Genomic DNA, 13,106 nt, shown 5'->3' on the forward strand with positions numbered 1-13,106 from the left:
GCAATGTCAGGAAGGTCTCAGAACAGATTCTCTTGGTAGCCCTGTCCGGCCCAATGGAACTTGGTTCTCGGAGCTCGTGCTCCTACCATCATTTCCTTTCTGACATATCCCCCTGAGAAGGAACCTCCTCCCTCAAGGGAAGGGCACAATCTGGCACCCGTGCCCAGATTTTTGGAACTTCCTTCTATGGTCCCTGGATGCAACCAAGAAGCCTCCAGAAACCTTGCACCCGCAGTGGTAAGCACCTTATACAGGACTGAGCCCCCTCCACCAGGCGCTGGAAATGGCGCAGGTGTTCTTCCTAAGGGTAGAACCCACGGAGTTGCAGCATCAAATCTGTGTTATCCCCCCTCCAAGGAGGCCTGGATAGGCACCTTTCTGCTTCTACACCAAGGTCCATGTACAGCTACCGTGACTTGGTAGAAGGCAGATCGGTGGGGCACGATTTGTTATCAGATTCCGTAGAGGTGCCTGGAAGTTGAACCCTCCCTGGTTTCACCACATCCCCTCTTGATCTGTCTGTGGTCCTTCTGGCCTACAGTAAGATCCATTGAGCCCTTCAGTTGATTGGTTCTGTGCCCTTTCCATGGAGACGGCCTCCCCGATTGCGCTTACCTCTGTTAAGAGAGGGAAATCTTCAAGCCCTCTCCGTCAACATCCGTGCCTGGAATTCGGGCCGGTAAATTCTCACATTGTTCTGAGAACCCGTCCTGAATACGTGCCCACGGTAACCACCACTCCCTTCAGAGATCAGGTGGTGACCCTGCAAGCAATTCCTTCCCAGGAAGATGACCCCAACTTGACCTTATTATAACCGGTCCGTGTCCTACGCATTTACCTGGAACGTTCTCAGCACTTCAGACGTTCCGGTCAGCTCTTTGTCTGTTATGGAGGACAGCAGAAGGGGAAGGCTGGCCCAAAAAAAGGATCTCTCACCGGCTTGTGGATGCGATCTGTACGGCCTACCAGGCCAGAGGCTTACCCTGCCCACTGGGAATGAGAACCCACTTGACCAGGGGCATCGCTGCCTCGGCAGTTCTTGCGAATGGGGCCTCGTTAACAGACATCTACAGAGCTGCAGGTTGGGCTACACCTAATACACTTGTCAGATTTACAACCTGTGCATGGAACCAGTATCTGCTAGAGTCTTGAATGCAAGCCCTTTGACTCAGCAATCTGGTTTGGTGTAGTGCTTGCTTAAGCGCTTCCTCTCACGGTGATTACGCTTCTCCAGTTTCAGTAGGTTTCCTGGTGTGAATCCTGAACATCCTCTCCATCACTTGGTACTTCTGGTCGTAGCTGGTTTGAGCGGAGGAACTCGCTACAAATATCCAACACAAGGTAAGATTACTTGCTATCTCTTGGTTGGATTTGTGCCCCATATGTAGTGGCTCCTTATGTGGCCCCATGTGTGTAATTTCCACCTATAACTCTCTGTGGTGAGGTGTTTCCCCTGAGACCTGCCTGTCTCTAGGTTCTGAGTTTGGTAGTCCCCCCTAGGGCGGGGCCCACCTCAGGTCCCTTCATTAATGATATTCACTTTATACCCCCCCTCTGGGCAGGTTGTGATCTCCGTAGTGCCTTTTTTTTCCCTACGGGAAACAGGCACTTTCCCAACGTTCTCAAGACACTCAGCCACTCCACTGAGGAAAGGCCCGGCTGCAGGTAACCCTGCCTGTGACAGGTTAGTTCTTGGACGTTGGAAGGTCACGAAGAGGTGAGCTGCACTTATGTTAACACTTTGGCTTGTTACTATCTGCGCCCGATCACTCGTGACGCGGCCAGACTTATATAGGGACCCCTAGTGTTGTACACTTGACACAACTCGGAGTGTACGACAGATGGAGGGAACGGAGACATTGTGTCCTCCATGCCACAACTCTGGACCGCCTCTGAGTGAGTTGAGACACTTCAACTCCTCAGAACAGAATGAGTGAGCAGAGCATGCGCTGCCCTATTTTTACCTGGATGTCAGGGGCTTGGCCAGCTATGCAAATCTGCACACCCAATTTCATTGGCCTTTTCTCAAACTATCAGAGGTGTTTGGGCTCCCAAGGGCGACCCCTAGTGTCGTACACTTGACACAATGTCTCCGTTCCCTCCATCAGGGAACGAGGGTTACCATACGTAACCGAGACGTTTTGCTGCTTGGTATTTCAAATAGGTGTGTCTTACCATATTATTTTAATGTATTACCTTAATTATGAACACAGTGGCTTGTAGTTTTACCCTTTACTTCACTTTGCTTATTCTTGCTATTTCACAGCGGCTAATGAACCGTAAGTCTTGCACATTCACAGAAAACGGCTTACTTCCGCTTTGAAAAATAAGGTGGATACATACTTCCATTTTACATAGATTGTAGACCGTAGTAAAGGTTTAACATAAGTAAGCAAAAAAAAAATTTTTTCTTTGCATATTTTCTAGGGAGAAGACATTTAACATTAAAATACGAATGTTTTATTTACAACAATATAATCTATTATGAATTTATGATATTACAAGTTGACAGTACAAGTAAATCCTGATATAACTGAATAGACTTAAGGCCCAATAAAGACTGATGTTAAAAGTAAAAGGAAAACAGTCCTTTTAGACTGTTAATGTAATTCCTTAAGCAAGTCAATTAGATCTTTCCTTTTTAGTCTGCAGGCTTTGATCAGATTGAACCTTATTATGCCTACTCCTCTTCTAGTTCTTCTTTCACTGTTGGGAATGTGCATCGTAAAAATATCTTATGCTTAAATGTCATGTTTGAATTTTGTAGCATTTATAGATTCTGAGACACATTTGCAATCAAGATTCACTTTATTTTATAATTTACATATCCATGTCAAAGTGTGATATTAGAGATCAGTAACATTAAGCCTGTACAAAAACTTTGGCTATAGTTTGATGCCCCTACATGTACAACAGAAGTAATTCAACTGTAATTTAATCATAACAGTGAACTTCTCAATCTGAAGTCTCAAAATAATGTTAATGCAGGCTATGAAGCACACCAATTATCAATCTGCATGCATCTAATCGAAAATAACACATTTCAGAGCTTATTATTTAAGGTTACACTCAGTGTGATAATGAGCAACAATTTGTCCTCGGTCCTTTCAGTTATTCCTTACAATCTGTGGGGGAAAAAATGCAGAATTTGAATTAGATCAATTGAAATAAAACAAAAACCAAAACAAACAAACAAAAAAAAACCCAGTTTACCCAAATAATCTAAAATCCAATGTCTAAAATCAGATAAAGTTAGACATTAATATGAATCAAACAAGTCTACATTAGACTGTAAAAAGGCAGTGCATCCCAAATTAAAATTCAGTCATCATCTACTCATACTTGCTGACAGATTCTCACCTGCATTAATTTGTAAGAGAGATAGGAAAAACAAAAAACAAAGAGAATGATGATGAATGGTGAATATTTCTTTTGTTTCTAAAAGGGAGAAAAGCAGATATAGTAAAATTATATAAAACGTGTCAATAATTTAGAACAAAGAATAATAACACAGAATATGAAAAATAAATGAATTATCAATTAACAATATTTCAGACCAATGCTGGCTATTTTGATTACATAAGAATGACAATATCCATATGCAGTGTGACTGTTGTGCATTTTTCCTACTTTGTATGTAGTTTATGGTTATTTTTAAAGGGGATGTCATGCATTATTTACACTGTTAAAGAGTTGGATTCTCATGCTAAACATGACAAAAGTCTCAAAATACGAGTTGGATGAATGAAAAAGTATTTCTGTCTAATTAATTTAAGATAAACGTAAACCTGAGGCTTGAAAAGGCCAACAATTTTGTCCAGGGCCTCATCATTCTTGCTGCATTTCAACAATCCCTTGTCTTCATGGAACAGACAGTCCACTGTGAGTGTGTTTCTCCTGTTTACAACTCTGCTGCTGTCCGGTACAAATTTTTCAGGGTCAAATGAGTGATGAAGCACCATGAAAATAGCTGGTTTGGATGCTGTTTCAAATAAAGGACAATAAGATTGAAAATGTGTGAAAAGTATTTTTACTCATATACATACATTTTTAAGTAACTTTCTGGTGCTTAGTCTTGAAGTTACCTGAGCATGTATTAAGTACATTCAAAGCAGCATCAATGTCAGTTCCTGCCCGTGAAACAATGGGGCAGAAAACCAGAATCACATTACAGTCGTCCACATTGTGCACCTCCGTCCATCCAGGCCTATACTTTAGAAGATGATCTATTATCTCCTTCCGCAAAATTTGTGATTTGCCCGTCTCAATTATAAAGTAGTATTTTCCTTTAAGATAAGGAACAGAGTGTGTTGTTTTTAGTTGTGCATTTTTGAAACATGGACTCAAGTCAAGGCTAGGATATTTGTGAGTAAGTTTCCCCACTTTATCAATTCAATAATCCAAAATCTTACCTTCAATCTGCTGGACCATTTTTCTTCTTATTAAACTGTTTTTCGTATTGGTTACTTGATTGTTGTTTAATCTTGTCCTGAAACAAATTTGAATTCACTCTTGATTATTAATTGATTAGTTGATTATCAGTGCTTTTAGATAAGTCATAGAGACTGTTGCCTCGTCCTGTTCTTTACTGCCCTCTGTATGTAAAACTGAATATAACAGTTCAAACATCTTTATCGCTTTCACTTTCACTCTCTTTCTAAATCATCAACACCGAACATTATTGCATCTGCAACTTATTTATTTTATAAAGAAAGACTATTCTCAAAATCGCATGTCATTACAAATGGCATTAGTCATTTAGAGGAGCTTAAATTACTGAGAGCAGAAAGCTCTGACATCCGTAACACGACATTTAGTCATTGAACCTAGCGCTGTTTTAAACGTGCACTTTTTAAACTTTTCAAAACACATTGAGAAACGTACAACACACTTTCTCTCACGCATTAATACACGAATATAACACATTCGTCTCTACGTTGCAAACGTCGCCCGATCTCCTTACCGCTCCTGCTGCGTCTCAGAATAGAAAAGGCAGAATAAAAGTCCTTTCACTTTTAGCTTGGCTTTATTTGTGAAAATGATCAGATGCATTAAGGATGATATAAAAACAAGTTACACCACAACAGTTTTCACATTGATTTCAAGAAACAATCTATGTACAAACGCTTTCATTTACACACTTCAATAACACTTTCATACGAAGTTATTTGTATATTAGTCTGATATAGTGCTGAAATGGCATTTTCCTGAAGTATAACCTTTTCCATGCGAATTCCTCTTTCCTGTAAACCAAACTTGTAAATTTCTGATGAAATCTTGAGTTTATTCATTGTTTTAAGAAATGCTGAATAGACAGTTCTGTTTCCCTTTTGAGGTCACTGCTGTACAGGGCATTTTCCGGTCAGCAAACAACTATAAAACCTCCGTGAAGTTGGCACCTCATGAAAAGTAATATAGGGTAAAACTATGCCATTCGATTGTGCTACGTTTGTGCTGATTTGTGCCGCAAAAACGAACGTTTGTGCTGGTTTGGTGTTTAAGATATTAAACATTATTTTTTTTGACCGTGTGACGTCACTTTCCACCCCATGTTGCCCAAATCGCTCCAAACCGGCGCAGTTCGTTTGTGCTCGATTTGTGCCCGTTTGTGCCGTTAAAATAAACACTGTATCTGTTTTCCTTCCCTAGATATAACCAAAATATTTTTGGGGCTGTGACGTCACTCTCCACCCCAGTTCGTCTAAATCACACAAAACTGGTGTCATTCGTTTGTGCTCGATTTGTGCCGGTCGGTTTGTGCCGTTGAAATGAACGTCAAATATATTTCCCCTTCTTAGAAATAACAAAAACAAATTTGAGGCAGTGACGTCACTCTCCACCCCATGCCTTCCAAATCTCTCCAAACCGGTGCCGTTCGTTTGTGCTCGGTTTGTGCCGGGTTGTGCGGTTCGCTAATATTAATAAATTGTTTAGCCTACATATAATTATATAGCCTAATAAAAAATGGCGTGTTTAATTGTGCTCGATTTGTGCCAGAAATCCTGGTTGTAACTAAAATTCGTCTTAAATTGGATATTTAAAGGGAGAAAACGTAAGCACTTAATGTAGCCTAAATGTAATTGCATGGCATGACTGCATTTAATAGCTAATATGGTAAAGTTTTTCTGTCCCCCTTATAAACGATTATTTACCGCAGTGCATAAGAAAACGAAAAAGGACATAACGGACTGTGGAAAAAGGGCTCGTAGATAAAATAGGCTTAAGCTATAGACTACTACTGAATGTGTGCATGGCAGGACAAATTACCGGTCATTGGAAAAAGACTACAAGAAACTGATAGACACTACTGTAGCTAATTAACGAGGTAAATATATATTTTGAGAAGGCTAGATATGATCAGCTCACTGTCTGCTGCTGGTGGCTTGGTCGGCAAAGAAAAAAAAAATTAACAAACATAAAATGTTATATTTCTAAACATATTTCTAAAATAACTATTCTAATAACTAACGAAAATAAACTAACCTAACTCATATTAAAATATATATTGACTGGTTGGTTACACCTTGAATGAAGCCTGTCTTTCTTAAATAGATTACCATTTTTGATAATTAAAAACAAACATAACAAAATATGGTAAAAGAATGAAACTAGTACATACACACCATAGGTGGCTGTGAAAATATGTCTGCATCATTTACCTTCATCATCATCATTTATTGTTTGATTTTTATTTTTTATTTATTTATTTTTTTAATTAAAGATAAAAAGGATAAAAAATGCAGATTTATTTTCACAGCCACCTTTCTCATATTTACCAAGGACGCCAATGTTAGTGGTGGGCATTGTTTATTCACACTTGTAAGAAAATAATTTGAGGGAAAATAAGACTGCACCTAACAATTACAATTTACTTGAATTTATATTTATGTCTATATTATCTATAATGGTTTCAGTTTCGATTTCTTGGAACTGCTCTGCTCTAATCAACCCAACCTTGAGATCAATAGTTTGCATAACTGATATTTGTGTTGAATCAACTTCAAATTTTAAGGCAGCTGGGTTACTTACCCATCTGTTAAGTTTAGCAAACACAAATATCTAAGTTGTTACTTAGTACAACTTAACATTTCAAGTCCGATATCTGGATGTGTGGCCATATCAGCGATACTTGGATGTAAACAACAGCATGGATTGCATGGTTAATGTACTGCTGAATATGTTGTTCTGCTAATTTATGCTGTTTAAACCATATCAAAAAAAAATGTGTGGAAGCTGCTAAATCATAGAGAAGGACTTAGTAAGCAGAAAAGCGCAATATTTTAACAAACTAAGGTTAATAGGTGGTAAAGATATCTACAAGCAGTATTAATTAAGATATTTGCCTAATATTTCACCTACCTGACCGGAAATTATAAGAACACCAGTGTTGTCAAGATTCTTACCCTGGAAATCCTAGTTCAGTTTGGCCAAGCACAAACGCCCTCTTTCCTAAGACAGTTTTTTGCACTCTTCTCCTTGACTATATAAACTCTTGTCAGTTCCTCTTACATTCACAGGCTTGCAATGGCAGAGTTTAAGCATATTCAGGACTCCAGCAGCGACTCACAGAGCAATTTTTACTGCATACTAAAAGAGGATACGAACACGAGGCCATCACGCACAAGGAAAGGTATGGCTCATACCGTCCTGCATTGCATTTAGTGAACGCTTTACCTGTAGTTCATACATTAAGTATTAAGTACTTACTGAAGACCTAACTTTAGTTGAAGGCTTTGATTTTTACTCAGATGAAGTAATAGCCTTTAAATGTGGATGTGTAATCATATCAATGTTTTTGTAATTATATCAGTATAAACGCATTTTGAAACAGCTCGTAGACTTCAGGGTTGTTCAATCAAATCTGGTTGATCAAATATCTGAAAAAAATATTATCTCTGATAACATATTATTGAGAAAGCAAAGAATAATAATAAATCTTTGATTATAAATTAGAACTGTAATATACCTCTGTTTTATTTTCTGCAGATTGCTTATGGAGTAAAGAGTTTTGCTTTCTACTGATTTGTGGAATTATCATATTCTTCGTGGCTCTGTTAATCACAGTCTCTGTAAAGTGTAAGTTTTTCTAGAAATTCCATTGCTTGTGATTTTGATCATGTGGAAATGAGTCATTAAAAACTTTGTTTATTAAGTGTAAATAGGAAATAGATGTGCCATAATAAACATGTCTAGCAAAGGCCTTGCATAATTGAAGTGCTTAGCATTTTTGTATCATTTTAACTGCATTTTGCAAATTTATATTTGTGTTCTTCACAGTGACACACCAGTACAGTAAACTGACTGAGGTAGAGAATGAAGTGGCCAATCTGACATCTTCTGTAGCCTTACTTTCTTCAAACCATCAAGACTTGAGTGAGATTTATGTTGAGATTTATGTTTCATATAGCATTTTAAAATAACTTCAATTGTTCATTAAATACGTGACGAGCGTATAGTTCATTAAAAGCTTGGCTAGCATGTATGTGCTTAGTGTTTTTCCATCATTTTAACTTTGTTTTGTAAATGTATATGTCTGTTCTTCTTCACAGTGAAACACCAATACAGTAAACAAACTGAGGTAGAGAAGGAAGTGGCCAATCTGACGTCTTCTGTTGCTTTACTTTCTTCAAACCAACAAGACTTGAGTGAGATTTTACGTTAAAATCAAAGTTTCATAAAGCATTTTAAAATAACTTCAATTGTTCATTAAATACGTGACTAGCGTATAGTTCATTAAAAGCTTGGCTAGCATGTATGTGCTTAGTGTTTTTCCATCATTTTAACTTTGTTTTGCAAATGTATATGTCTGTTCTTCTTCACAGTGAAACACCAATACAGTAAACAAACTGAGGTAGAGAAGGAAGTGGCCAATCTGACGTCTTCTGTCGCTTTACTTTCTTCAAACCAACAAGACTTGAGTGAGATTTTACGTTGAAATCAAAGTTTCATAAAGCATTTTAAAATAACTTCAATTGTTCATTAAATACGTGACTAGTGTATAGTTCATTAAAAGCTTGGCTAACATGTATGTGCTTAGTGTTTTTCCATCATTTTAACTTTGTTTTGCAAACGTATATGTCTGTTCTTCTTCACAGTGAAACACCAATACAGTAAACTGACTGAGGTAGAGAATGAAGTGGCCAATCTGACGTCGTCTTTAGCTTTACTTTCTTCAAACCAGCAAGACTTGAGTGAGATTTTACGTTGAGATCAAAGTTTCATAAAGCATTTAAAAATAACTTCAATTGTTCATGAAATACTTGACGAGCGTATAGTTCCTTAAAAGCTTGGCTAGCATGTATGTGCTTAGTGTTTTTCCATCATTTTAACTTTGTTTTGCAAACGTATATGTCTGTTCTTCTTCACAGTGAAACACCAATACAGTAAACTTACTGAGGAAGAGAATAAAGTGGCCAATCTGACGTCTTCTCTCGCTTTGCTTTCGTCAAACCAGCAAGACTTGAGTGAGATCTACGTTAAGATTTATTTTTCATATAGCATTTTATAATAACTTCAATTGTTCATTAAAACTTGACTAGTGTATAGTTCGTTAAAAGCTTGGCTACCATATATGTGCTTAGTGCTTTTCCATCATTTTAACTTCGTTTTGCAAATGTATGTGTCTGTTCTTCTTCACAGTGAAACACCAATACAGTAAACTGACTGAGGTAGAGAATGAAGTGGCCAATCTGACGTCGTCTTTAGCTTTGCTTTCTTCAAATCAACAAGATATACGTGAGATTTTACCTTAAGATTTATATTTCATATAGCACTTTATAACATTATTAATTGTTCATCAAATACTGCTTAAACCGGTAACGCACATATGTTCAAAAATAAATAAATATTTTGGCATCATGGCTCGAATTTGTTGCATTGCTATGCAAAAACAGTTTTGTCTATCGACAAAAAATCCATAACTTTTTATCAGTGAAAATCGGACCAATGGTTGTGGAGGAGTTCGTCATAACCTTGTGGAGGTTTTCATCATAAATCAAAATGGCAGACAGGAAGTTTGGCCAACTATGGTATAATTGGTATCTATGGGTCAGCATGACCCAAAGGATATTTTGAGGTGAATTCCATTACAATAGGCTAATGCAGTCAAAAGTTATTAGCATTTTTGGAAATTTCATAATTAATGGTTAATGAATAGTTTATTACTCTTGACCAATAGGTGGTGCTATTACCAAATTGATGTGGCATGGACCGTGTGAGGTGATCATGGCACATACAAAGTTTGGTGCAAACATGTCAAAGCTTGGCAGAGATACAGTTTGATCTCTGTTTTGAACAAAAACGTTCACAAATCACATTTGAAACAAAATCAAATAACTTTTTTGCCAGCATGGTCTGAAGATGATCCGGGTCAAATTCGGTGAAAATCAGACCAGCGGTCTAGGAGGAATTCGAAAAAGTAGGTTTTCAACATTAATCAAAATGGCGGACAGGAAGTTTGGCCAATTTTAGCATAATTGGTATCAATGTTCTCAGCATGACTCAAGGAATATGTCAAGACCGAGAGTTTCAACAAACAAAAGTAAACAAAAGTTATTAGCATTTTTTCACAATTTTATTATAACTTTTGAGTACTGTCAGGGTAAGGTGCCGGAGACACATGCGGAATTTCCTAACGACATCAACGTTTTCGTAAAATATAGCATTTTATGACAAAATTCAAAATGGCCGACACCCAAAATGGCTTATATGGGAAAACTGGGTATGGTTCGACTCGGTATGCTCCTCCAAATCTAAAGTGAATTTTGGCCAAACCATTGAGAAGTTATATGCAAAAATAGCCATTTTTCATATCTCCTGACTGCTAAGCGGCACTGCGCCAAAACACTGCAGGTAGCCTCAGGTCATGTTTGTTATAACACTCACCAAGTATCTCAATTTGCCAAACCGTTGCTGAGATACAGCCTCACATCCATTTTTGTGCGCTTTTTGTAGAATTTGTTCATTGAGCCTGTCCTCTATTTATGTGCCAAATTTCACAACTTTCCTGCAAACGGTTCTATGGGCTGCCATAGACTCAGGAGCAGAAGAAGAAAGCCAGCGGATACAATAGGTGCCTTCGCACCTTCGGTGCTAGGCCCCTAATAAGCCAAACCAAGAAACAACCTTTGCCTCTCCGAGCAACACACAGTGTTGTGGAGTTTTGTTTCTAAATGAATCAGTGATTTTGAATGAATTGGTTGATAATGACTTAGTGATTCACTCATCAAAGACAGCGAGTCATTTATTGCTCCCTACTGGCATATCAGTGTAACTTACTGTAAGTACAGTATGATGTTTTCACAACCCCAAAATTCAGGAAAAGGGAAAGTAACAATTTAAGTTTGAAAACAAGAAGGAACATGAAAGTTTAAATGCTTAGTTCTTGTCTGTGTACAGATGACAGATTTATGGAGATGCTTGGTGAACTGAAAGCAGATCTGGAGAGCAGAATAACGAATTTGACTCGGCGTAAGCATTTATTAATGTATATGATGTATATTGAATATTAATGTATGTATAGTATATACTATATATATATATATAGACAATAGCAAAACTGACTTTGAATGAATGAATGAATTTGTTATGATAAATATGTTATAAAACTATTTCTCTCTTCTAGATAAACCTCTTCTGAGCTGTAAAGCTGGGTGGCAACTTTTTCTTTCCAACTGCTATAAATTTTCTAGTGATGAAAAGAACTGGCAAACGGCACGTTCATCCTGCAGTGGACAGGGCGCCCTGCTGCTCATCCTGGGGAAGGACTCCAGGGAGTGGGTTAGTGATACACAGATACAAACACTGCATATTATAAATTAAATATAATCTCATGTAATATATATTTTGTTTGCTTCATTCAGGATTTTATTGTGCAACACGCTGTCCAGTCATCTAAATCCTACTGGATTGGTCTTACAGATGCGATAACTGCCAATTGGAGATGGGTTGATGGAACACCCTACACCATGAACAGCAGGTATGTAAATATTTGTAGTTCTTCCATATCCTTTCAGTCAGATCATATGATTTTAGTATAGCTTTTACTGTTATTGAAGGTTTATGTTGTTATTTGGAAACTTTTACCATTTCAAATTACAAGACGGGGATAAAATACAACATCTAATATACAGACTTTCCCTTACAAATATAGTCAACATAAATTTTAGCCTACTGTTGTTGTTGAAAAATCTGATTTGCACTCTTAAAGAGATTGTTGCACTCCTAGAGCTACTGTAAAACTGATTTTGGCATGTTGAGAATTCCCTTTTGTTGTTGTTATTATTAATTAAATATTTTTGGGCACTATATGCTTTTATACCAGTGGTTTGGCATGGCACTGTGTTATTGATGTACGCATGTATGTACTGTATGTATTTTTGTGATTAGATTTTTTTGTTGTTGTTGTTTTTTGCAGTCAGTGGGAGCCTGGAGAACCAAATAATAGCATGGGAAATGAGGACTGTGGAGAACTAACCAAATCTGGGAAACTGAATGATGCCCGATGCTCAAGGAATTTCAATTTTATCTGTAAAGCACCAGCCAGTGAAAACTAACCAATTAATGTGGCACTGAATTGTAATGGTATTCAAACAGTACTGATATTCTGAGAAATATGCAGAAGTGAAATGGTGGAGGATTTTTAAAAACAGTATATAACATTGCATGTACAAGCTGTAAGTCAAAGATGAAAATCAGCAAGCAAAGGGGGAAAAAGCATTTTGGTGTTGCTCATATAGTGACATTAAAGACACAATGTTTAACCTGCTACTGCAGCAGGACTATGACAAGTTTATGCTGGACAGTAGGAGCCCTGGGCATCTTTCTTGTAGTGTTTTTCAGTAGAAAGGTCTAATACTGCCTATTCCAAAAGTGCATGTGCAATAATTGTTATGGCTCACTGAACAAGCATGACATTTTTTAAACCCTTTCCAATAAAGATCTGTAAAGCTTATTTGAATTTTACAAAATATACAGCATACACCACCTCTAAATAAATATAAAATATTTATTTTCTTAATGATCACATGGAAAGATGGCAAAATTGAAATGTATTAAACATATACTTAATAAAAACCAAACCAATATTTTCTGTAAGATGAGTAAAT

The 13,106-nt window shown here is 37.3% G+C and overlaps 1 protein-coding gene across 1 annotated transcript; it reads left to right on the plus strand.

Annotated features, from left to right (window-relative positions):
• The first annotated feature begins 1,634 nt into the window (after nucleotides 1-1,634).
• On the plus strand, nucleotides 1,635-13,022 carry asgr1b (asialoglycoprotein receptor 1b). Its single transcript, XM_051111331.1, has 13 exons — nucleotides 1,635-1,717; nucleotides 7,518-7,630; nucleotides 7,987-8,076; nucleotides 8,278-8,373; nucleotides 8,550-8,645; nucleotides 8,823-8,918; nucleotides 9,096-9,191; nucleotides 9,369-9,464; nucleotides 9,640-9,735; nucleotides 11,398-11,469; nucleotides 11,624-11,778; nucleotides 11,862-11,977; nucleotides 12,416-13,022. The coding sequence occupies exons 2-13, from the start codon at nucleotides 7,525-7,527 to the stop codon at nucleotides 12,552-12,554; spliced, it is 1,254 nt and encodes a 417-aa protein (XP_050967288.1). The 5' UTR covers nucleotides 1,635-1,717; nucleotides 7,518-7,524; the 3' UTR covers nucleotides 12,555-13,022.
• Nucleotides 13,023-13,106: the final 84 nt, after the last annotated feature.

The sequence above is a fragment of the Labeo rohita genome, chromosome 5, assembly GCF_022985175.1.
Source record: "Labeo rohita strain BAU-BD-2019 chromosome 5, IGBB_LRoh.1.0, whole genome shotgun sequence".
Lineage (NCBI taxonomy): Eukaryota > Metazoa > Chordata > Actinopteri > Cypriniformes > Cyprinidae > Labeo > Labeo rohita.